This window comes from Lampetra fluviatilis, chromosome 64 (assembly GCF_964198595.1).
Source record: "Lampetra fluviatilis chromosome 64, kcLamFluv1.1, whole genome shotgun sequence".
NCBI lineage: Eukaryota > Metazoa > Chordata > Hyperoartia > Petromyzontiformes > Petromyzontidae > Lampetra > Lampetra fluviatilis.
The window spans coordinates 609,044-635,830 of record NC_136338.1 but is presented as its reverse complement, the minus strand read 5'-3'; the positions used below and the strand labels follow the sequence as shown (position 1 = coordinate 635,830).

At 56.7% G+C, this 26,787-nt stretch overlaps 1 protein-coding gene across 1 annotated transcript in view; it reads right to left on the bottom strand.

The window, feature by feature from the left end:
* Positions 1-3,840: 3,840 nt before the first annotated feature.
* LOC144951955 (lysosomal proton-coupled steroid conjugate and bile acid symporter SLC46A3-like) overlaps positions 3,841-26,787 on the bottom strand; it is a 28,649-nt gene continuing 5,702 nt past the window's right edge. The window contains exons 2-8 of the mRNA XM_078882326.1: positions 14,618-14,870; positions 12,484-12,777; positions 10,961-11,050; positions 9,901-10,504; positions 8,530-8,613; positions 7,206-7,362; positions 3,841-6,270 (exon numbers count right to left, since the gene is read on the bottom strand). Coding sequence (XP_078738452.1) covers positions 6,177-6,270; positions 7,206-7,362; positions 8,530-8,613; positions 9,901-10,504; positions 10,961-11,050; positions 12,484-12,777; positions 14,618-14,842 — 1,548 coding nt within the window. The 5' untranslated portion in view covers positions 14,843-14,870 and the 3' untranslated portion in view covers positions 3,841-6,176. The remainder of the gene's footprint in view (positions 6,271-7,205; positions 7,363-8,529; positions 8,614-9,900; positions 10,505-10,960; positions 11,051-12,483; positions 12,778-14,617; positions 14,871-26,787) is intronic.

Genomic DNA, 26,787 nt, shown 5'->3' with positions numbered 1-26,787 from the left:
GTGGAGGAGGAGGTGGAGGAGGAGGTGGTGGAGGAGGTGGAGGAGGTGGAGGAGGAGGTGGGGGAGGAGGAGGTGGGGGAGGAGGTGGAGGAGGAGGTGGAGGAGGAGGTGGAGGAGGAGGAGGTGGAGGAGGAGGTGGAGGAGGAGGTGGGGGAGGAGGTGGTGGAGGAGGAGGTGGAGGAGGAGGTGGAGGAGGTGGGGGAGGAGGAGGTGGGGGAGGAGGTGGAAGTGGAGGAGGAGGTGGTGGAGGAGGTGGAGGAGGAGGTGGAGGAGGAGGTGGGGGAGGAGGAGGTGGGGGAGGAGGTGGAGGAGGAGGTGGAGGAGGAGGTGGAGGAGGAGGTGGGGGAGGAGGTGGGGGAGGAGGAGGTGGAGGAGGAGGTGGAGGAGGAGGTGGTGGAGGAGGAGGTGGAGGAGGAGGTGGGGGAGGAGGAGGTGGAGGAGGAGGTGGTGGAGGAGGAGGTGGAGGAGGAGGTGGAGGAGGTGGAGGAGGAGGTGGAGGAGGTGGAGGTGGGGGAGGTGGTGGGGGAGGAGGTGGTGGAGGAGGAGGTGGAGGAGGAGGTGGTGAAGGAGGAGGTGGAGGAGGAGGTGGAGGAGGAGGTGGAGGAGGAGGTGGGGGAGGAGGAGGTGGAGGAGGAGGTGGAGGAGGAGGTGGTGGAGGAGGAGGTGGAGGAGGAGGTGGAGGAGGAGGTGGAGGAGGAGGTAGGGGAGGAGGAGGTGGAGGAGGAGGTGGTGGAGGAGGAGGTGGAGGAGGAGGTGGAGGAGGAGGTGGGAGAGGAGGAGGTGGAGGAGGAGGAGGTGGAGGAGGAGGTGGTGGAGGAGGAGGTGGAGGAGGAGGTGGAGGAGGAGGTGGGGGAGGAGGAGGTGGAGGAGGAGGTGGAGGAGGAGGTGGTGGAGGAGGAGGTGGAGGAGGAGGTGGAGGAGGAGGTGGAGGAGGAGGTGGAGGAGGTGGAGGTGGGGGAGGTGGTGGGGGAGGAGGTGGTGGAGGAGGAGGTGGAGGAGGAGGTGGAGGAGGAGGTGGTGAAGGAGGAGGTGGAGGAGGAGGTGGAGGAGGAGGTGGAGGAGGAGGTGGGGGAGGAGGAGGTGGAGGAGGAGGTGGAGGAGGAGGTGGTGGAGGATGAGGTGGAGGAGAAGGTGGAGGAGGAGGTGGAGGAGGAGGTGGAGGAGGAGGTAGGGGAGGAGGAGGTGGAGGAGGAGGTGGTGGAGGAGGAGGTGGAGGAGGAGGTGGAGGAGGTGGGGGAGGAGGAGGTGGAGGAGGAGGTGGAGGAGGAGGTGGTGGAGGAGGAGGTGGAGGAGGAGGTGGAGGAGGAGGTGGAGGAGGTGGAGGTGGGGGAGGTGGTGGGGGAGGAGGTGGTGGAGGAGGAGGTGGAGGAGGAGGTGGAGGAGAAGGTGGTGAAGGAGGAGGTGGAGGAGGAGGTGGAGGAGGAGGTGGGGGAGGAGGAGGTGGAGGAGGAGGTGGAGGAGGAGGTGGTGGAGGATGAGGTGGAGGAGGAGGTGGAGGAGGAGGTGGAGGAGGAGGTAGGGGAGGAGGAGGTGGAGGAGGAGGAGGTGGAGGAGGAGGTGGTGGAGGAGGAGGTGGAGGAGGAGGTGGAGGATGAGGAGATGGGGGAGGAGGTGGAGAAGGTGGAGGAGGAGGTGGAGGTGGGGGAGGTGGAGGTGGAGGAGGAGGTGGAGGTGGGGGAGGTGGAGGTGGAGGAAGAGGAGGTGGAGGAGGAGGTGGAGGTGGGGGAGGTGGAGGAAGAGGAGGTGGAGGTGGGGGAGGAAGAGGAGGTGGAGGAGGTGGGGGAGGTGGTGGGGGAGGTGGTGGGGGAGGTGGAGGGGGAGGAGGAGGTGGAGGAGGTGGAGGAGGAACGAGCAGAGAGAGGCAGCGCGGCTGCTTCGTCACTCAACCTCCTCACCACTCCGACTCTGTCACGTGACCTCCTCCCAGCCGAGCGCCTTGAGCCCCCCCCCACACGCCTCGAGTGCCGTGAGCCCCCCCCCCACACGCCACCGCACCCTCGCCCCGACATTCCCTGAAGGCCCTGACTCAGTGTGTGTGCGGTGTCTTCGTTTAATACCCTTCGTGGGCAATCATTAACGTCCATCCGCTACGCCAGGTGAACTCAATCAACACCCCGTCACAACGACCTCGCCTCGGGCCCACGACAACCTTGACGATTGAACCTCGGACCTTTACGAGCAAACCGAACGCGATCAAACCACCCCCTGCTCCCCCCCCCACTCAAACCTCGTTCGCCGATTTGTTTTGTGGGGTGCAGCAGCTCGCGAGAAGACCGCTCGCTCGCTGTCTCCCGCACTCAACATCGCTTCATAGTGGTGGTGGGCGGTGGTGGGGGGTGAAGAGGAAAACATCTTCGGCATCAACTCTCGAAGAATCTCTTCATCTCTCCACAGCCAACGCAGCAGCCGCAGCAGCAGCAGCAGCCCGCAGTCGTCACAATGAAGAGGTGGGACCACCCCGGCTCGGAATGATGGACGGGGGGTGGTGGTGTGCCCGATGTTGACCCGTGAGACACGCCATCGTTGGGCACTCCGCCTTGGTCACTGCGAGCGTGGTGGCTACGTCCAAAAAAAATATGAATCGTAAAAAATAAGTTGTGCTGGAATCCCCCGTAAATAAACAAAATCTAGGGATTCATCTTCTTGGTTCTTTCGGTAAAGTCACGTAGAAGGGAAATAATAAAATAATAAAAATATAAAACAATAAAAATTCTCACGACTTTTTTCAAAATTTCTTGCTGTGAATTTCACACCTGATGACGATTGCTTGTGTTGCAGTCGAAACGTCGTGAGAATGTGTATTTATTTTATTATTTCCCTTCTACGTGACTTTACCGAAAGAACCAAGAAGATGAATCCCTGCAGTCACGAAAGCTTTAAAGCAAAAATCTACGGAGTCGAAGAGACGTTGGCGTTCCGATGTCTCCCAAGCCTCGCGGCATGTCCGTCCTTCTCGCTGCGCTGATGGAACTCCCACGGCCAACCCAACACCACGTGGGTAGCCGCAGCATCCCCGACGACGTCATCCACATTCAAGCTCACACCCAGTCCAGGCTCACAGCTGGTTCAGTCTCTCACCTGGTTCAGTCTCTCACCTGTCCAGACTATCACCTGTTCAGTCTCTTACCTGGTTCAGGATCTCACCTGGTTGAGTCTCTTACCTGTTTCAGGATCTCACCTGGTTCAGACTCTCACCGGTTCAGACTCTCACCTGGTTCAGACTCTCACCTGGTTCAGTCTCTCACCTGGTTCAGTCTCTCACCTGGTTCAGTCTCTCACCTGTTCAGATTCTCACCTGGTTCAGACTCTCACCTAGTTCAGGCCCTCACCTGGTTCAGTCTCTCACTTGGTTCAGACTCTCACCTGGTTCAGTCTCTTACCTGGTTCAGTCTCTCACCTGGTCCAGACTCTCACCTGGTTCAGCCTCTCACCTGGTTCAGTCTCTCACCTGGTTCAGACTCTCACCTGGTTCAGTCCCTCACCTGGTTCAGACTCTCACCTGGTTCAGTCTCTCTCTCTCTCACCTGGTTCAGTCTCTCACCTGTTCAGTCTCTCACCTGGCTCAGACTCTCACCTGGTTCAGACTCTCACCTGGTTCAGTCTCTCACCTGGTTCAGACTCTCACCTGGTTCAGACTCTCACCTGGTTCAGACTCTCACCTGGTTCCTAGCTTCACGCCTCCGAGTTTTCGATGGAAAATTGCATCAAATTTGCGAAATATAAATCATTATTTTTTTTGATAATTTTATGAGCGTTTGAGTTTATTTTTACGATCGTGTGTCTATGCAGAACACAGATGCTGAAGAATAATGAGACTAACAGTAATGTATATTTCCCAAGACATATTTATTCATTTCTTTTTTTTAAAGCGCTCAAGGTCAAAAGGTCATCACCACCATCATCACCACCATCACCAAACACAAATATCTCCCCGTACAGCCTTAAGAGACTGTTGGGGCAAGTGTAGTTAAGCGAGCACCTATGAAGGCCGACACTGTGGCACACAAGGGGGTGGGTGGCCAGCGCCACGCCTCTGTCTTCCCAGTGGCGATGTTTACACATCGCACCAGGTACCCATTCGAGGGCTGAGTCGACCTAGGGGAGGCCCAGGACCGGTTCAGATAATCGTCACCGGTGTTGGTGGCCGTGAGCGGGAAACGGAACCGGGTTGGCGGGTTTGTGGCGCAGCGTAGCGCTAACCGCTGCACCACCGCTCCCCACCACCGCCACTACCACCGACTTCACCATCAGCCATTTTGTTTTTGTGACGTCCAAACTGTTCAGCGAGCGGTCGTGCAACCAGTTGGCTCGCCGGTATTGCGCAACTCAATCTCCCGTGCAACTGCTTTGTCCACATCCGAGCGGGCGGTGGTTACGCCGCATGAAGAATCAAAATGGCGTCTGCGGATCGAAGCCTCCAGTCACAGTGGCCCAAAGTGCGTCGCTCCAAAGCGCCGCCGCAAATCGTCGGTCGAAAATTTTGACGCCTGAAAAGTCGCGTATCCGCTCAGGTGTGGATCCGACTGTAGCAAGAGATGATTTAAAAGAAGATTGACAAGCGCGGCAACACAACCCAGTTGATACGAACCGCGTGGCAATGCAAGACTCGTGGAAGCTATCTACAACAACGATTGCGTTTAGAGTCTCTATTTTGATAACGTTTTACAAATATATACAAAGACAAACACCCCCCCCCACCACCTCGTATAGCCTTCAAGCGCTGTTAGCGAGTAGCAGCAGCACCGCTACTGTGGCACACGAGGGGGTTGGGTGGCCAGCACCACCCCCGGCCGCCTTTGTCTCCCCAGTGACGATGTTTACTACACCACACCAAGTAGATCAAACCGAGCAGAGGCCCAGGACCGGTTCAGTTCAATGTCACTGTTGTTGGTCGTAAGCGGGAATCGAACTCAGGTGCCTGGGTTAGTAGAACAGCACGTTAACCAACTGCGCCACCGCTCCCCATCTATATACAAAGACAAAAGTCCCCCGTGAAAGCATGATTTTTGGGCAAGTGCTATTTACACGTACGTACAGACTCACACGCGATTCAACATCGAAGTTTGGGTCGGGCCACGTTCAAGGCTCGTGCGGGGGGGTTTGTCGGGGTCTTTGGCCAATTTTTTTTCGTCGTCACGAAGCCTTCCACCACCCGACGTGGCCATAGGCGTTGTGCCAGCTCGCCGGCATGCTGGGTAGCAGCTCTCGGAACCAAATGACAGCGGCAATTAAACGCGACCTGCAGCATTGGATGCACGACCCGAGCGTGCGTTAATCGGTTGCGACACATTGTAGCACCACGCCCGACCGCCTTTGTCTCCCCAGTGGCGATGTTTACAGCCACTCCTTTGAGGCCGAGTCCACCTATCCGAATGAAACTAAAACTTGCGAGAACGTTTGACGCGGGTCGCGGGCTCAGCGTGGCGGTACTGAAGCGGGTCGCGGGGTCAGGGGTCAGACAGTGACGGGGTCGCGGGGTCACCAAGATGACCGCCACCCCCAGCCACGGGCTATCCACTGCTCGATGAATCTAAACCATAAACGATGTTTTTTTATTTTATTTTACCAGGTAAAGGCTCCACTGAGCTGCAGAGCACTCTTTCAGAAGCGACCTGGTCATCACAAATGACAGCCCAACGAAGAAGTGGCTTATCATCATCATCATCACGTAGCACTTTTACAGCGGCAGCCAACAACTTTAAACGCGTGACGTCGGCTCTAAATGTGGATGGGAAAAACTGGAAGACCCGGAGACAATTCCACGCGACCACGGGGAGAGAGAGAGAGACGCGCATACTTCACATCTACAGCAGCAGGTGTCAGGGTGGGGCTCGAACCCACGACCTCCTGCAGACCAGGCGAGGGAGTCAACATCTCCCAGCCGCCGCGGGTCAAAAAATCCCGACAGCCCTTGGGGTGTAACAGCTGAGACTCACAGAACCAGACTACAGCTCCACGGGGTTGAGCGTGAATGACCGAGGCTCACGTAGCCAGACCGATGCCCGTTCAAGTTCATTCCCGTTCAGTGTTCACGACTCGGGGTCAGGTGGCCACCTGGGGTCACATCCCGGGATGAGGACGACTCTGGAGGGGAGGAGCCAAATATCTGGTGGGGGGGGGCGGTGGGCGGAGCCATGGAGCTCGTGGGCGGAGCCAGGTAGGAGGAGGAGGCGGGGCTACTGGATGCTGCCGTAGGCTGGGCTCGCGTCTCCGTTGTCGGTGGGGACTCGCGTGTAGTGGGGCTGGGGGTCCCTCGTGCAGCGCACCACCCTGGGGAGAGGGACACGGGGGGGGGGTAGTGGGAGACACGGGGGGGGGGTAGTGGGGGACACGGGGAGATAGCGGGAGACACGGGGGGGGGTAGTGGGAGACGCGGGGAGATTGTGGGGGACACGGGGGGGGGTGGGGAGATTGTGGGAGGCACGGGGAGATAGCGGGAGACACGGGGGGGGGGGGTAGTGGGAGACACGGGGGGGGGTAGTGGGAGACACGGGGGGGGGGTAGTGGGAGACACGGGGGGGGGGGGGGGGTAGTGGGAGACACGGGGAGAGAGTGGGAGACACGGGGAGGGGGTGGGGAGATTGTGGGAGGCACGGGGAGATAGCGGGAGACACGGGGGGGGGGGGTAGTGGGAGACGCGGGGAGATTGTGGGGGACACGGGGGGGGGGGCACGGAGACATAATTTGGAGACAGGGATTGTCATGGAGAGACGTAGATTGGGGAGACGTGGGGGTATAGTGGGAGACACAGAGAGACACAGGGATACACGGGGAGACACGGGGAGACACAGGGAGACACGGGGAGACACAGGGAGACACGGGGAGAGACAACAAATTATTGCCAAGTTTAATTAAGATTTAAACATCTTCACGAGAATTATAATAAAATCCCGTTACACAAAGACTCATGGAGGGGGGGTTGGAGGGAGGGGGGGGGCGGAGGGAGGGGGGGGGTGGAGGGAGGGGGGGGTGGAGGGAGGGGGGGGTGGAGGGAGGGGGGGGTGGGGGGAGGGGGGGGGTGGAGGGAGGGGGGGGTGGAGGGAGGGGGGGGGTGGAGGGAGGGGGGGGGTGGAGGGAGGGGGGGGTGGAGGGAGGGGGGGGGTGGAGGGAGGGGGGGGGTGGAGGGAGGGGGGGGGTGGAGGGAGGGGGGGTGGAGGGAGGGGGGGGTGGAGGGAGGGGGGGGGTGGAGGGAGGGGGGGGCTCACCCTACGAGCGCCATGGGGATGAGCATGAAGGCTGCGGCGAGCAGGAAGCTGAAGCCGGGGAACCAGGCGACGGTGGCCGTGTAGACGCTGTTGAAGATGAGCGTGGAGACCAGGGCGCTCACCATCTCCACGCACGCCACGGCCGCGAACACCGCCCCTGCAACAGCAGCAGCAGCAGCACAGCACACAAAGATCTCCCCGTGTCGCCTTGCACAGCCTGTCGGGCAGTGCCGGATTATCATCGTAGTAAAAGTAGCTAATACATGTGTAGCAGCTACACATGTAGCAGCTACACATGTATTAGCTACTACATGTGTAGCAGCTACACATGTAGCTACTACATGTGTAGCAGCTACACATGTACTTACTACATGTGTAGCAGCTACACATGTATTAGCTACTACATATGTAGCAGCTACACATGTATTAGCTACTACATGTGTAGCAGCTACACATGTATTAGCTACTACATGTGTAACAGCTACACATGTATTAGCTACTACATGTGTAGCAGCTACACATGTAGCTACTACATGTGTAGCAACTACACATGTATTAGCTACTACATATGTAGCAGCTACACATGTATTAGCTACTACATGTGTAGCAGCTACACATGTATTAGCTACTACATATGTAGCAGCTACACATGTATTAGCTACTACATGTGTAGCAGCTACACATGTAGCTACTACATGTGTAGCAACTACACATGTATTAGCTACTACATATGTAGCAGCTACACATGTATTAGCTACTACATGTGTAGCAGCTACACATGTATTAGCTACTACATGTGTAGCAGCTACACATGTAGCTACTACATGTGTAGCAGCTACACATGTATTAGCTACTACACATGTAGCAGCTACACATGTATTAGCTACTACATGTGTAGCAGCTACACATGTAGCTACTACATGTGTAGCAGCTACACATGTACTTACTACATGTGTAGCAGCTACACATGTATTAGCTACTACATATGTAGCAGCTACACATGTATTAGCTACTACAGTTGCTTGTCGTCGACCTGATTTATTACATGAATGCACGCACACGGGCAACACACGCACACACACACACACGCACGCACACACGCACACGTGCACACACACACACTGGTGCACACGCGCACACACACGCACACACACACGCACGCACACACGCACGCACACACACAGGTGCACACACGCACACACACACGCACACACACACACGCACGCACACACACACATACACACGCGCGCACACACACACACAGGTGCACACGCGCACACACGCGAGCTGGGTTCCCATTCATCACCGGGTGTGGGGCTCTCACCTTGCTCGCTGGGCTGCACGGCCTTGGACAGCATGGAGCGGATGACGGGTGCCGGCATGACGGTGAACATGAGAGGGATGTTCGCTACGGGGGGGGACAGACGGAGGGATGGAGGGGGGTGGTTAGCGGGAGGGGGGAGGGACCTTCCGGTCGCCAGAGTCGGCAGCGGAAAGATTCACGCGCCCTGCGTGAATCACGCTCCCCTCGCTATCACGCAGAACGCGAACACCCTCGTTATACCGCGGACCCACGGACTACTCACACAGAGACCCGTAGACTCACACAGAGACCCGTGGACTCACACAGAGACCCGTGGACTCACACAGAGACCCGTAGACTCACACGGATACCCGCAGCCACACAGAGACCCGTAGACTCACGCAGAGACCCGTAGACTCACGCAGAGACCCGTAGACTCACACAGAGACCCGTAGACTCACACGGATACCCGCAGCCACACAGAGACCCGTAGACTCACGCAGAGACCCGTAGACTCACACAGAGACCCGTAGACTCACACAGAGACCCGTGGACTCACACAGAGACCCGTAGACTCACACGGATACCCGCAGCCACACAGAGACCCGTAGACTCACGCAGAGACCCGTAGACTCACACAGAGACCCGTAGACTCACACAGAGACCCGTAGACTCACACAGAGACCCGTGGACTCACACGGATACCCGCAGCCACACAGAGACCCGTAGACTCACACAGAGACCCGTAGACTCACACAGAGACCCGTAGACTCACACAGAAAACCGTAGACTCACACAGAGACCCATAGACTCACACAGAGACCCATAGACTCACACAGAGACCCACAGACTCACACAGAGACCCGTAGACTCACACAGAGACCCGTAGACTCACACAGAGACCCGTAGACTCACACAGACCCGTAGACTCACACAGAGACCCGTAGACTCATACGGAGACCCATAGACTCACACAGAGACCCATAGACTCACACAGAGACCCATAGACTCACACAGAGACCCATAGACTCACACAGAGACCCGTCGACTCACACAGAGACACGTAGACTCACACAGAGACCCGTAGACTCACACAGAGACCCGTAGACTCATACAGAGACCCATAGACTCACACAGAGACCCATAGACTCATACAGAGACCCGTCGACTCACACAGAGACCCGTAGACTCATACAGAGACCCATAGACTCACACAGAGACCCATAGACTCACACAGAGACCCGTCGACTCACACAGAGACACGTAGACTCACACAGAGACCCGTAGACTCACACAGAGACCCGTAGACTCATACAGAGACCCGTAGACTCACACAGAGACCCGTAGACTCACACAGAGACCCATAGACTAACACAGAGACCCGCGCCTCACCGAGGAACATGGCGAGCGAGGTCCTGGCGAACGCCGTGGTGACCATGCCGGCGGCGAACGACGCCATCCCCGCCAGGGCGATGGCGCCGTCGGGCACGCGGCAGCGCGACGCCAGCGTCACGCCGATGAACGAGGTGACGTAGACGCAGCAGAAGAACGCCTGCCCGTAGCCCACCATGACGGCGCCCCAGCAGAGCGGCGGGCCCTGCTGGTAGAGGGTGAGGAGGCCCGAGCCGCCGAAGAACGCCAGCGCCACCGTGGCGAAGGTGCCCAGCAGCAGCAGCAGGCGGCGGCGCCTCGCCGGGTCGCCGCCGGCGCGGACCAGCAGCACGAAGCCCCGCACGGTCTCGCGCGCGTAGTCGCCCACGGTCTTGCGGCGCCCCTCCTGCTGCTGCTGCTGCCCCTGCTGCTGCTGCCCCTGCTGCACCTGCTGCCCCTGCTGGTGGCGGTCGCTGGGAGCGTGCTGGGGATCGGCGAGGAGCGGCGGTCCCCCGCCGGCGCCCACGGTCTCGTGCAGAAAGAAGGCGGCGTAGAAGAAGCACACCACGTCGGCGCCCACCTCGAAGTAGAACGGCGCCAGGAGGCCATTGATGCCCTTGGCCACCTGCGGGGGTTGAGGGGAGGGGTGAGGGTCGATCACGTGTCGACGCGGAGGTTCGCACAGAGACGACCCCCCAGGAGGACTCGGGCAGAGACCCCCACGCGGACTTGGCCATAGAGGCCAGCTCGGGGAGCGTACGCACGTGCGTGTGTGCGTGTGTGCGTGTGTGTGTGTGTGCGTGCGTGCGTGTGTGTGTGTGTGCGTGTGTGTGTGTGTGCGCGCATGTGTGTGTGTGTGCGTGCGTGTGTGTGTGTGCGCGTGTGTGTGCGCGTGTGAGTGTGTGTGCGCGTGTGTGTGTGTGTGTGCGCGTGTGTGCGAGTGTGTGTGTGTGTGTGTGCGCGTGTGTGTGTGTGCGTGTGTGTGTGCGTGTGTGCGCATGTGTGTGTGCGTGTGTGTGCGTGTGTGTGCGTGCGTGTGTGTGCGTGTGTGTGTGTGTGGCGGCACCGGGCCCTGCGTTACCCTCATGAAGTGTCCCGACGCGAAGGAGGCGCCGATCCCCACGGCTCCCAGCGCCATCTCCAGCAGCGCCACGCGCCAGTTGCGGTTCATCTACGAGAGGTGGTTCAGGATTTGTTAGCGGCGCAACCCGGCGAGCGGTGTCCTCGTCCCGAGCCCTGGGGGCACCCCCAGCAGGAGCCGTCCCTGCTGCCGGCAGAGGGGGAGCCGCAGCTTTTCATTGCAGCGTCACGCCCCCCCCCCCCGCCCCCCCCCCCTCCGTTGCGTAGTTTGAAACCCATCCAATAGCGGTTATGCAACCTCATTTGACTGAAGACTCGCACACACTCGTAGAGGGCTGTACAGGGACTCCTCTAATTATAAACATTCGACTAACAAACTTTCAGAGATAGAAACAAACCCGGGTCTAGTTGCCTGTTTGGACCGAGAGTCGTAAATTCAATCGTCGCGCAATAGATGGCGGTGGTGACATCTACATCTGCAAAAGGTGAAGAACCAGTGGCATCTAGATCTACAAGACATGGAGAACCAGTGGCATCTACATCTACAGAACGTGAAGAACCAGTGGCATCTACATCTACAGAACGTGAAGAACCAGTGGCATCTAGATCTACAGAACATGGAGAACCAGTGGCATCTACATCTACAGAACGTGAAGAACCAGTGGCATCTACATCTACAGAACGTGAAGAACCAGTGGCATCTACATCTGCAGAACGTGAAGAACCAGTGGCATCTAGATCTGCAGAACGTGAAGAACCAATGGCATCTACATCTACAGAAGGTGAAGAACCAGTGGCATCTACATCTGCAGAACGTGAATAACTAATGACATCTACATCTGCAGAACGTGAAGAGCCAGTGGCATCTACATCTACAAACCGTGAGGAACCAGTGGCATCAACATCTACATAAGATTATACAACTTTTAAAGCAAATCCCCGTGTTCAGTGTACACGCCGTTAAGCATGTTTGGAATCGACAGGAGTAAAGTTGGGGCTTACGATCAAATCGACTTACGAACAGACCTCTAGAACCTAACTCGTTTGTAAGTAGAGGAGTCCCTGTACTCGGGCTTGACCCGCTCTTTTTACGACGCATGATCCGGCTAATCCGTGGCTCCGTTCGTAGAAATCCTGAGCCATGGCTGGGACCATTGATTAGGGTCTGGCTCAAGTTAAGCGTGGCTCTCCCTCGGGCCACGGCTCTCTCGAGCCAGAGGTAACCCTGAGCCAGAGGTAACCCTGAGCCAGAGGTAACCCTGAACCGAGCCGTAAAGATGCATTGCAGTTTAGCGCCCCGCTGTGTTGCTTTGAAACGCACCCAATTCAGTTCCGCAACTTCATTTGTCTAAATCACACTTCTGAGAATTTGGATTAATATTGGGGGGTCGGGGTGGACGGGGGAGGGGGCGGGGGGATCATTTACAACAACGACAAATTGCTGAGCACAAAAAAAGAAAATAAAACGTAAAAAATGAAACCGACCCCACCGCGTCCGACGAGAGCGCGAGGCAAGCGAGTCACCTTGGTGGTCGTGTCGGCCACGTAGGCGAAGCTGATGCCCAGCAGCGTGGTGGTGCCCCCCAGGAAGCTGGTGAGCACGTTGGAGACGTAGAGGACCCAGAGGGGCAGCTCGAAGTGCACGATCAGGATGAAGATGACGGTGGAGAGGATGTCGCCCACGAGGGGCAGCATCAGCGCCACGCGGCGTCCGTGGTTGTCGCTGAGCGCTCCCAGCGCCAGCCCGGCCGCCATGATGGGCACGAAGCCCGACAGGGAGAGGTAGAGGTAGAACTGGGACGTCTGCTCCTGCGCCTCCTGCAGGGGCGGCAGCGGCAATGGCGAGATACGAGATCACACCCCTGGTTACCGAGATACGAGATCACACCTCTGGTTACCGAGATACGAGATCACACCTCTGGCTACCGAGATACGAGATCACACCTCTGGCTACCGAGATCACACCCCTGGTTACCGAGATACGAGATCACGCCCCTGGTTACCAAGATACGAGATCACACCCCTGGTTACCGAGATACGAGATCACGCCCCTGGTTACCGAAATACGAGATCACACCCCTGGCTACCGAGATACGAGATCACACCCCTGGCTACCGAGATACGAGATCACACCCCTGGTTACCGAGATACGAGATCACACCCCTGGCTACCGAGATACGAGATCACACCCCTGGCTACCGAGATACGAGATCACACCCCTGGTTACCGAGATACGAGATCACACCCCTGGTTACCGAGATACGAGATCAGACCCCTGGTTACCGAGATACGAGATCACACCTCTGGTTACCGAGATACGAGATCACACCCCTGGTTACCGAGATACGAGATCACACCCCTGGTTTCCGAGATACGAGATCACACCTCTGGCTACCGAGATACGAGATCACACCCCTGGCTACCGAGATACGAGATCACACCCCTGGCTACCGAGATACGAGATCACACCCCTGGCTACCGAGATACGAGATCACACCCCTGGCTACCGAGATACGAGATCACACCCCTGGCTACCGAGATACGAGATCACACCCCTGGCTACCGAGATACGAGATCACACCTCTGGTTACCGAGATACGAGATCACACCCCTGGCTACCGAGATACGAGATCACACCCCTGGCTACTGCCACCCTCTACGCGGGTGCCACACTGAGCCATCACTTGCGATAGGCGGCTCGCTTCTGATACGGAGCCACACAACAACTCGGAGGGGCCTTGCCTGGCAAAATAATAAATGATCATCAATTAATATCTCCCCTGAACATATCGACATACAGACAACTCCTATGTCTCTTCTGAATGCATCGTCCATCTCCTGACCACCCCTCCTGTATCTCCTGAACACACCTCCTGTATCTCCTGAACACACCTCCTGTATCTCCTGAACACACCTCCTGTATCTCCTGAACACACCTCCTGTATCTCCTGAACACCTCCTGTATCTCCTGAACACACCTCCTGTATCTCCTGAACACACCTCCTGTATCTCCTGAACACACCTCCTGTATCTCCTGAACACACCTCCTGTATCTCCTGAACACCTCCTGTATCTCCTGAACACACCTCCTGTATCTCCTGAACACACCTCCTGTATCTCCTGAACACACCTCCTGTATCTCCTGAACACACCTCCTGTATCTCCTGAACACACCTCCTGTATCTCCTGAACACACCTCCTGTATCTCCTGAACACACCTCCTGTATCTCCTGAACACACCTCCTGTATCTCCTGAACACACCTCCTGTATCTCCTGAACACACCTCCTGTATCTCCTGAACACACCTCCTGTATCTCCTGAACACACCTCCTGTATCTCCTGAACACCTCCTGTATCTCCTGAACACACCTCCTGTATCTCCTGAACACACCTCCTGTATCTCCTGAACACACCTCCTGTATCTCCTGAACACACCTCCTGTATCTCCTGAACACCTCCTGTATCTCCTGAACACCTCCTGTATCTCCTGAACACACCTCCTGTATCTCCTGAACACACCTCCTGTATCTCCTGAACACCTCCTGTATCTCCTGAACACACCTCCTGTATCTCCTGAACACACCTCCTGTATCTCCTGAACACCTCCTGTATCTCCTGAATCTCCCCCCCACCATATCCCACAGGCCCCTCGTTCACCTCCTCCGCCTTGGAGCTGTCATCGGAGGCGTTGGACCCTCCACAGCTCTCGTGCGAGCCATTGGTGTGTGAGCCATTGGCGGACCCGCCGGCGCTCCGCGAGCCGTTCCCGATCTCGTGCAGGATGCGGTTGTAGATGTAGACGCTGCTCGGAGGGCCCGACAGGGTCTGGCCGAACAGGTAGAGGATGACCAGCGGCTCGACGAAGTGAAATCGATAGCCCATCGTGGTGCGTGACTCGCACAGCGCACACCTGGGGAGGGCGGGAGGGCGGGTGGATGTCACAACGATATAACTGGCTCCATAATACAGGTTTGGTGTTTTTGGGTGAGATCGCGTAAATATATCAATGTGTCGTTAAAACCCGCCACCACCCGACACGGCCAACTAGTGAGGGTTGTCACGTAAACAGAACGTGGCCAATTCGTCACTAGTACAGCACTAGTGTGTAGTAGTGTATTGTATAGTGTAGTGTATAGTGTAGTGTTTAGTAGTGTAGTGTGTAGTGTATAGCATAGTGTATAGTGTAGTGTTTAGTAGTGTATAGTGTAGTGTATAGTAGTGTAGTGTATAGTAGTGTAGTGTGTAGTGTAGTGTATAGTGTAGTGTTTAGTAGTGTATAGTGTAGTGTATAGTGTAGTGTATAGTGTAGTGTATAGTGTAGTATACTAGTACAGCACTAACCGGTTGTGTGTTGGAGAGCCAAGCAACAACATTTACGATCTGAGCACCGTGACGTTAACCAGTAATCATAACCAGCTTCGTCAGGCGACAGCCAGAGTTGTGGGGAAGTCCTCCACCTGCTTGGTCCCTTCACCACAGCCGTGGATGTGACGACGTCACTTGGTGCCCCCCTCTGGTTGATGGGGAGGTCGGTGGTGGCGGTGGTGGGGAGCGGTGGCGCAGCAGTTAGCGCTGCGCTGCGCCACGAACCCGGCGATTCCCGGTGACGATTATCTGAACCGGACCTGCGCCTCCCCTAGGTCGACTCGGCCTTAAATGAGTACCCGGTGCGATGTGTAAACATCGCCACCGGGGAGACAAAGGCGGCCGGGCGTGGCACTGGCCACCCACCCCTCGTGTGCCGCGGTGCCGGCTTTCGTAGGTGCCACTACTCGCTAACAGCACTTTCCCCGACAGTCTGTTAGAGGTTACACGTCGGGGGAATCTTTGTCTTTGCCTTGGCTGGGTGGGTGGGTGGATGGAGAGAGGGGGGAGGGGAGGGGGGCCACAGTGGCACGGAGACGTCGCGGGGACCGTGGGGGGGCGCCACACGCTGCAAGCCATTGCTGGGGGTTCACAGCGGCACGACGATGATGATGGGGGATGATGGGGGATGATGATGGGGGAAGATGATGATGATGGGGGAAGATGATGATGATGATGATGGGGGTGATGATGATGGGGGAAGATGGGGGATGATGATGGGGGGTGATGATGGGGGTGATGATGATGGGGGATGATGATGATGATGGGGGATGATGATAGAGGATGATGATGGGGGTGATTATGGGGGTGATGATGATGGGGGTGGTGATGATGGGGGTGGTGATGATGGGGGTGGTGATGATGGGGGGTGATGATGATGATGGTGGGTGATGATGATGATGAAGGATGATGATGATGGGGGAAGATGGGGGATGATGATGGGGGGTGATGATGGGGGTGATGATGATGGGGGATGATGATGATGATGATGGAGGAAGATGGGGGATGATGATAGAGGATGATGATGGGGGTGATTATGGGGGTGATGATGATGATGGGGGTGGTGATGGGAGATGATGATGATGATGATGGGGGAAGATGGGGGATGATGATGGCGGGTGATGATGGGGGTGATGATGATGGGGGATGATGATGATAATGATGATGGAGGAAGATGGGGGATGATGATAGAGGATGATGATGGGGGTGATTATGGGGGTGATGATGAAGATGGGGGTGGTGATGATGGGGGTGGTGATGATGGGGGTGGTGATGATGGGGGGTGATGATGATGATGGTGGGTGATGATGATGATGGAGGATGATGATGATGGGTGATGATGATGATGGGGGGTGATGATGATGATGATGGGGGTGGTGATGATGGGGGTGGTGATGATGGGGGGTGATGATGATGATGGTGGATGATGATGGAGGATGATGATGATGGGGGATGATGATGATGGGGGGTGATGATGATGATGATGGAGGATGATTATGGGGGATGATGATGATGGGGGTGATGATGATGGGGGTGGTGATGATGGGGGTGGTGATGATGGGGGTGGTGATGATGGGGGTGATGATGATGGGGGTGGTGATGATGGGGGATGATGATGATGATGATGGAGGATGATGATGATGATGGGGGATGTTTTCACTGTTTGTGGATTACCAGAGGCCACGCTGAATGGCACCAGGGGCCGTCAGGGGCCCGCGGGCCTCGCGGGGGAGATGAGCGCAGTGGGCCACGTGGAGCTGCCTAGGGGGGCGACTGAGTCCGAGGAGGGTGTGTGGGACGATCATGCATCGGGGGCGGGGGGCATCGGGGAGGGGGGGCATCGGGGGGGGGGGGGGGGCATCGGGGGGGGGGCTGCAGGACATTTGTGAAGAGGCAAAGTGGAGAGAGAGTGGAGCCACAGGCAGCGCCACGGAGGAGGAGGAGTCTGGACAGCTGCTGGACGAGGCGTGGGAAGAGTGGAAGAGGGGAAGCCCCCAACTCTCCCCCCCCCACTCCCCCCCCACTCCCCCCCCCCTCACTCCCCCCACCCCCCCCACTCCCCCCCCACTCCCCCCCCACTCCCCCCCCCACTCCCCCCCCCACTCCCCCCCCGGGGGAGGGGCTCGCAGCCAGTGGAGAGAGCAGTGGGAGAGCGGTGGGGTTGGTGGGTGGCGTGAGAGAAACGACCTCGTGGGGACGAGCGAGAGAGAGGCAGGAGGAGGGGGAGGAGAGTCTGGCCCTGGCTTAGCGGAGTTGGAGTCTGGACTGCCCTGCTGCGATTGACCCCACGGTGGCATTGAAAGTCAAACTGCACAATAAACCCACTCTGCCCTGTGCCCCCCTTATAGGACGACTCAATCTGGGTTCTTTCGGTAAAGTCAACGTCGTTTTTTTCTTGCTGCGGTTGTCCCACCTGATGACGATTGCTTGCGTTGCGATCGAAACGTCGTGATCGATTATTTTTCCACCGACGGTGACTTTACCGAAAGAACCAAAGAGTTAGGACGACTCAACCTTTGTAAAGTGTTTCAGTCGGTGAGCGACCTGGCCATGATAGCTCAGCCAAGCCGCTCATCATCATCATGTGTAATGCGGGCGAAAGCGACCTTCCGGATGTGACGTCACGAGGAGGCGGAGCCAGGTGACGTGGGTGAAAGGTAGGGGGTCCTTAATCGGGTAAACCGGAAGGAGAAGGCAGTCGGGGTGTGAATGGAAAGGTGTGGGGCCACGCGGGCGTACGAGCCGAGGGGGCACCGTCAGAAGCGGGAGCCAACCCTGGGAACAGTAGGGAGCTACTGGGAGGTGTAAAGCTGCAGATAGAGATAGGCAGTAAGGTTGTGTGTGAGGAGCAGCGGAGTGGCTGCCAGGAGTCGCAGGAGCGACGAGAAGGCGAGACAGCACGAGGCCGTGAGAGCTGCAGCAGGAACAGCCAAGGGAGCTGTGTGAGAGTACAGCAGCGGAGCTGCTGTGGGGCTGCAAGAGCGACAAGAACAGCAGCGGGGCTGCTGATGTGGACTGGAGTGACATCGGAACCAGCACAGAGAGAATAAGAGAGACAGCCGTGTGGGGACGCAGTACGGACCGAATAAAGGACACTGAGCCAGATATCGTGGTCAAGTCTTTTATTACACTGGGGTCAGAAGTGAAACGGCATGTCTAAGCAAGTAAGGAAGAAAATTCCCCCGGCGCCAGCATCGGCTTCTTCGTCCGACGACGACGAATTCCCTCCGACCACGGATTTTGCTGGGGTGGTGGAGGAGAGCCCTGCTGAGGCGAGCACGGGGACGGGCGTGGAAGATGTCGGCGCGATGGTGGGTCCGTCAACAACATCGGACGCTGAGCAAAGATGGCAACAGGTGGCAGAACAACTGGAGACACTCAAGGATGTCCTGGCGCATCTGTGTCATCTCGTTACGCCAAGGACGACGATGGAACGAGAAGGTGCTCCACGGGCCGCCACGTTGCCTGCCCTGCCGCCGCCATTGGCCACGCGGCAAGAAGACGCCATCTTGCGCGCTCCGCGGCGCCAAACCGCCATCTTGGCCACACCGCGGGCCGACGCCATTTTGAATTTACCTCCACAACAACCATCATTGGAAGACGGCGTGAAGAGGAGTAGGAGTCGCCACCTTACTACGGTTAAGGAATTCTCTATCGGGGGCGATTGGAGCGCTTTCGCCTGCCGATTTTTGGCGGCGGTTCGTTCAGCAAGATGGACCGATGCGGAGGCCTTGGAAGTGTTGCCGACTCTACTGGACGACGAATCTGTGCGATTTTTCCGTTCCATAACGGCCGATAAGAAGAAGACGTTATGTGGAGTTTTTGAGGAAATGGCCGACGCCTATGAGCCACCTGACGACGCGCATCGGCGATTCGCTCAACGACAACGAGCACCCGAAGAATCGCCCGTGGCGTTCAGGGGTGCGGTGTTGGAGCTGGCCATGGCGGCATATCCTGACACGCCACAGGATCTGCTCGAGCCCCTCATATTGGGAAAAATGCTGGAGCTGTCTCGGGATCTGGGGATCCCCATGCCTGTGTGTGGGCATGAGAAGCTCACGTCCCGGGCGGCAGCAAAGTGTCTGGACGCGCAGTTTAATCTCCGTCACTGGAAGCAAGTGGCGGCATGGACGGGTGGGCCCGTCAAGGAAGGAGGCGCGATGGGGTGGGACCCCACAAAGGCGATCTATGTGCCGGATGAGCGGGGATCACAGGAGCTGACGGCTGCCTCCTCTCCATGGCCGGGACGCGGAAGGCCGGGGCCGCGCGCTACGCCATCGGGACGGGGCCGCCGGGACGCAGGACCTGCGCTTCGGCGCAACGAGGCCGATTGCTTCCGCTGCGGCCGTAGGGGCCATTACGCCAGAGATTGCTGGGCCCGCTTCCCGGGTCCGCCGCAGCAGGAGCCCACAACACCGGACAAGCCGACCAAGGAACCTCCGAAACAGGCATGTCGGCACGCACCAGACACTCGGCAAGGCTTTACACCTCACCCACCACCTGTGTTGCGCGATCCTATTGTTGTTGTTAAAGAAAGGCCATCGACGGGGCCTTGTCATTCAGTTACGCAGTGGCGCAAATTGGCACGGAGAGTTGTCGCGGCCGCTACGGGTTCGTCCACTGTACCGGGGTCCATACAAGGTGTGGACGTGCGCATTTTGGTCGACTCGGGAGCGTCTGCGACTATTATATCGGATGTCATTTTCCATCTGTTGGGCATTCCGCCGGGGGCTGTGCGTCCGGTTTATGGGTCTTGCGTCGCTGCAAACGGGGGTAGTATGGGGATTGTGGGCCAGGTGGATGCTAAGATATCTATAGGGGATGTGTCGGCTTCGGGCGTTGTGTTAATATCGAGATCTTTGGCGGTTCCTTGCTTACTAGGCACGGATTTTTTGGCTAAGATGCCCATTTTGATTAAAATCAATAAGAATTGTATTGAATTGCCGGGGGGCCGTCGAATCTCGTTTCTGCCGTCGCCCTGGGGGCGACCTGCTTCGGCCGTACAGGTGCAGGCGCTGTCCGTCGCATCTGTGGACATCCCACCTGGTTCACAGATGCTTATACCCTTGCGGTATCGGAAGCCCCTGCCCGATCGGCTAGGAGCATTAGGGGTCTTGTTGTCACCATCCGCCACGATAACAACGGGATTGGCGTTAGTTGGGGCACAGACCATCGTCCGGCCGGATCAATTACCGGTTTTACAGGTGCTTAATGCGGGGGTGGAAAACATCCGTGTTCCGGCCGGTACGGTTGTGGCACATGCCACTACGACGTTTGCGACGCACGATTGTCTGCATCGCCGAGGAGTGGTCGCTGGTGTTTCCGAGCCAAGGAGTTCGGACAATCGTTGGATCGCTACCTTATGTGACGAAAATTCTTCCCTGTCCGTGGGGCAACGTGATGCGCTGCGTAAATTGTTGCTGACGTATTCGGATGTATTCAGCTCCGACGATTTGGATTTGGGACGCACATCCTTGCTTTCCCATCACATTGAGACGGGCGACGCTGCCCCTATTCGGTTAAATTCGCATCGGATGAGTCCAGCGGAGCGAGAACACGTTCGGGGGGCGGTGGAAGACATGTTGGCTGCGGACATTATATCGCCATCTAACAGCCCATGGGGCGCTCCTGTGGTCTTGGTTAAGAAAAAGGATGGCAACTTGAGATTTTGTGTCGATTTCCGGAAATTGAATAAGATATCGGTGGCAGATGCGTACCCCCTGCCGCGTATGGACGACTCCCTTGACGCATTGTCGGGGGCTAAGTTCTTTTCCACACTGGACCTCTCTTCGGGATTTTGGCAGCTTCCCCTTGACGAGTCCTCACGGGAGAAAACCGCATTCCGTACGCCGCAGGGGTTATTTCAATTCAACTGCCTCCCAATGGGATTGAATGCGGCCCCTGCTACGTTTCAAAGATTGATGGAGCTCGTTTTGACGGGGTTGCAGTGGGAGACGTGTCTTATATATTTGGACGATATTATTGTGTTCAGCCGCACATTTGAGGAACATTTAACGCGGCTGGAGACAGTGTTCACGAGGATGCGCTCTGCCAATTTGAAATTCAAACCAAAGAAATGCCACCTACTGCAACGGTCCGTCCGTTATTTGGGGCACATTGTGAGTGCCGAGGGGGTGTCCACGGATCCGGAAAAGACGGCGTGTGTCCGGGATTGGCCGACTCCGGCCTCTGTGGGGGATGTTCGACGGTTTTTGGGATTTGCCTCGTATTACCGAAGATTTGTGCCGGGGTTTGCGACGATTGCGAGGCCCTTGCATCTCCTTACGGGTAAAGGACGGAAATTTGTTTGGGGAGAGCCGGAAGAGGCGGCCTTTCGGAGTCTGCGCGATCTATTGGCTACGGCCCCGACATTGGATTATCCCGATTTTGATCGCCCTTTCATTCTAGATACGGATGCGAGTGACACAGGTATTGGGGCGGTATTATCACAGTCTAAAGGGGGCGTAGAGCGCGTCGTGGCGTATGGTAGCCGAGTCTTGTCGCCTGCGGAAACACGCTACTGTGTCACTCGTAGAGAACTTTTGGCGGTTGTTTTTTTCCTGCGGCAATTTCGACCGTACCTTTACGGTCGTTCTTTTATTGTGCGTACGGATCATGCGGCCTTGCAATATGCACTTAAAATGGACCAGCCATCGGGACAGTGGGCACGTTGGTTGGACACGCTGCAGGAGTTTTCCTTCCAAATTCAACATCGGAAGGGAGTGCGCCATGCGAACGCTGACGCACTTTCCAGATTACCAGGGCGCGCCCCTTGTAAATGTGCGTCGGGGACGCATAGGTGTTCGCCGATTCTCAACCCCTCTCAGCCGCTCACGTTGGCCGTCGGGAAGTCGGATACTCCGATGGAACCGGGACCGACTGATGGGGTTTTGAATCTGCCGCGGTCTGTCTGGATTCGGGAACAGATGATGGACGAGTCGTTGTTGTCCATGCGGAAGCGGTCTATGAGGGACAAGGGGAGTCCGAGTTCGGCTGTGGGGCCGCGAACCGCTCTCCGAGATGGTCTGCTTATGTGGCAAGAAAGGTTCCAGGAAAGCTGGCGTGTGGTGGTACCAACGTCCTTGCGATTTGAGTTGATTAGAACTCTCCATTGTGACACACTATTGCATTTAGGGGTGCAGAAGACCTTGTTGACGTTACAACGTCATTATTTTTGGCACGGCATGGCGACAGATGTCGTAGGGCACGTGCGCGCGTGCCCTGAATGCGCCCGGCGTAAGCCGCCTAAACATCCTTACGTGCCGCCTCTCCAGTCGATTCAGGTGTCTCGAGTCAATGAATTGGTGGCACTGGACATATTGGGACCCTTCCCACCATCGGCGAGGGGAAATAAATATTTGCTGGTAGGGGTCGAGTATCTCTCCCGTTGGCCGATGGCCTGGCCGTTGCCCGATCAGTCGGCCGCGGCCATCACCGACGCCTTTTTGTTTGGGTACATTATGGACAAGGGGGCGCCGGAGAGACTCCTCACGGACCAGGGCCGAAATTTCTCTTCTAAATTGTTGGCTGAAGTGTGCGCAGGCCTTGGGACTAAGAAGATACGGACATCTCCATACCATCCGCAGACGGATGGTATGGTTGAGCGGCTGAACAGGACATTGTCTGCCATGCTTTGCCATACTGTGAGTGAGCAGCAATCGGATTGGGATCTGCACATCCCTGGAGTGCTTTCGGCGTACAGGATGACGCCCCATGCGGCTACAGGGTATTCGCCGTTTTACCTTATGTATGGTCGGGAAAACGTGCCTCCGGTGGATGTGCAATTGGGTACTGGGGTGAAGGGACCTCGTAAACCACTCCCTGAATACATTCAGGACACGGTTCGCCGGGTTACGGAGGCGCGGGAAAACGCCCGCGTGGCTACGGCCAAAGCCCAGGCCCGGAACGAGCGGTATGCTCGGCGGTCTGAGGGGGAGTGCCCCTGGAAGGTGGGAGACCTGGCCTGGCTCCATTGCCCGCAGGTGCGGCCGGGGACCTCTCCTAAATTGCACAAACCTTGGCATGGTCCTGTGCGCCTCATTGAGGTTCCCAATCCACAGTCGGCGCGTGTTCAGTTTGGTTCTCGCCGTTGGTTTGTTCATACGTCGCGGTTGAAACCATATGTTGCTCCCCTACGTGATGCGTCATCTCCCAATGTTGCCTTGCCGGGGTCTGTTGCTGCTGACTCTGACTCTTCCCCGCCTGCGTCCATTGATCTTGCTAGAGCGCCTGTCGTACCTGTTCCAGACAGGCCGACCGTGACACCGCGGGGGAGGAGTGGGCCTGCTCGGAGGGCGCCTGCCAAGGCTGCGGGACCTTCAAGCCCGGCGACCCTTCCGACCCCGCTGCAGGCGCATTCGCCGAATATGACCAAGACTGATTCGTCAGGGACACAAGATGTCGGTGGACTTCCAATCGCAGCAGGGGAATTACCCCCTGTCATTTCTCGTGTTCCATCGCGTCCCCGTTCTACAAGTGGGCCGCCGACCGTCCGGGACGGGCCGGCGACCCGCACTCGTTCCAAATCGCTTACGTTTCGTTGATTGTATGTTGTTATTGTTCTTGTTCTTGCCGTCGTATTTATCGCATGCTTTCGTACGTTCGTCGATGTTACTTGTGTGTTGTTCTTGTTGTTATATTGCATGCTTAGTGTCCTTTAAGGGGGAAGGTCGGTTCACCGCATTACGCTTTGGTATTGTTCAGCCGAGGTCGGCTGGGTTTTTTCTATGGGGGAGGGTGGTGTAATGCGGGCGAAAGCGACCTTCCGGATGTGACGTCACGAGGAGGCGGAGCCAGGTGACGTGGGTGAAAGGTAGGGGGTCCTTAAGCGGGTAAACCGGAAGGAGAAGGCAGTCGGGGTGTGAATGGAAAGGTGTGGGGCCACGCGGGCGTACGAGCCGAGGGGGCACCGTCAGAAGCGGGAGCCAACCCTGGGAACAGTAGGGAGCTACTGGGAGGTGTAAAGCTGCAGATAGAGATAGGCAGTAAGGTTGTGTGTGAGGAGCAGCGGAGTGGCTGCCAGGAGTCGCAGGAGCGACGAGAAGGCGAGACAGCACGAGGCCGTGAGAGCTGCAGCAGGAACAGCCAAGGGAGCTGTGTGAGAGTACAGCAGCGGAGCTGCTGTGGGGCTGCAAGAGCGACAAGAACAGCAGCGGGGCTGCTGATGTGGACTGGAGTGACATCGGAACCAGCACAGAGAGAATAAGAGAGACAGCCGTGTGGGGACGCAGTACGGACCGAATAAAGGACACTGAGCCAGATATCGTGGTCAAGTCTTTTATTACACATGTATTAGCAGCAGCTGAATTACTGTAAACGCGTGGTGATGTTGATTCTAAACGTGGAGGGGAAATCCGGAGGAGGAACCAGAGAAAAATCCACGCGACCACGGGGAGAGAGAGAGACGCAAACTCCAAGTATACAGCAGCAGGCGTCAGGGTCGGGACCGAACCCACGACCTCCTGCCTACCAGGCGAGGTAGTTAACATCTCTTAGCCATTGCGATGATGAGAGAGAGAGACGCAAACTTCAAATATACAGCAGCAGACGTCAGGGTCGGGACCGAACCCACGACCTCCTGCCTACCAGGCGAGGTAGTTAACATCTCTTAGCCATTGCAATGATGAGAGAAAGAGACGCAAACTTCAAATATACAGCAGCAGGCGTCAGGGTCGGGACCGAACCCACGACCTCCTGCACCCCAGGCGAGGTAGTTAACATCTCCTAGCCGTGGCTATTACGGTATTTGTCATTTCTGAGAAAGATCCACATTGCTCAGTAGGGGGGCCTTACCTGGTCAATTAAAAACGTGTTTTGAGTGTGAGTATCAATCACCCTGCCCGATTTGACGATGCACGGGGACATACCCTGTGGTGCCGTTCCCAAGGACTCGCCCACTTTGTGCCAAACTTAAAAATGTATTTTTTAAAATATACACAGCAGCAGCAGAACCACCACCATCATCATCAGCACCACCACCACCAGCACCATCACCAGCACCACCAGTAAGAGATAACAAACAAAATTACCTCTTGAAATTTTAGATACTTTGATTCTATAACAGTATAGGTCCCGTAGATACAACACGCAACACACACAGCATACAACACACACACACAGCACACAACATACAGCACACACACAGCACACAGCACACAACACACACACACAGCACACAACATACAGCACACACACACAACACATACACAACACACAGCACACAACACACAGCACACAACACACAGCATACACACACAGCATACATCATACAGCAAACAACACACACAAACAACACACACACAGCATACAACAAACACACAGCATACAACATACAGCACACACACACACAGCACACAACACACACATAGAGTGTCGGATCTGACTGGCACACTCCTGCTGCTACTACTACTGCTGCTACTGCTGCTGCTGCAGCTGCTGCTACTGCTGCAGCTGCTGCTGGAGTGATCCGCACGCGAATCCTGACGGGGCCGGTTCGACTCCACGTGCTGCCGGATTGGAACCCGTCCCAGCATCCTCTGCGCCTCCACCGACCTGCGGTTGCAGCTGCTTCCGTCTAACTTCCTTCGCACCGTACCTAGCCAAGCGCGCTCATCGGGGCTGCGGGGGGAAGGGCCCCAAACTAAACACGTCAAGCGGGTTGTAAAGAAGCGAGTTTGGCAACGTAGATTATGATGATGGTGGTTTAAAAGTACGTAGATCTCAGTGGCTTCCTAATGTCTGAAGGGAAGAGCGTTCCAGACGGCCGCAGAAGCAGCGGCTGTCTGCTCAGCCTAAAGTGTAGTGTATAGTGTAGTGTATAGTGTAGTGTGTAGTCTAATGTGTAGTGTAGTGTGTAGTGTGTAGTTTAGTCTGTAGTGTATAGTGTAGTCTGTAGTGTATAGTGTAGTGTATAGTAGTATAGTGTTTAGTGTAGTGTATAGTGTAGTGTATAGTGTAGTGTATAGTGTAGTGTGTAGTCTAGTGTGTAGTGTAGTGTGTAGTGTATAGAATAGTGTATAGTGTAGTCTGTAGTGTATAGTGTAGTGTATTGTATAGTGTATAGTGCAGTGTGTAGTGTGTCGTGTATAGTGTAGCGTTTACTATACAGCATCTGAAATCGCCGCGCGATGTGGCGACCGTCGTTGTGGGATGTCTAAGCCGTGGTGAGGGTGAGTGGCACGGCGTGGTGGTGATGGTGAGTGGCGTGGTGGTGATGGTGATGGTGAGTGGCACGGCGTGGTGGTGATGGTGAGTGGCGTGGTGGTGATGGTGAGTAGCACGGCGTGGTGGTGATGGTGAGTGGCACGGCGTGGTGGTGATGGTGAGTGGCGTGGTGGTGATGGTGAGTGGCGTGGTGGTGAGGGTGAGTGGCACGGCGTGGTGGTGATGGTGAGTGGCACGGCGTGGTGGTGATGGTGAGTGGCGTGGTGGTGATGGTGAGTGGCGTGGTGGTGATGGTGAGT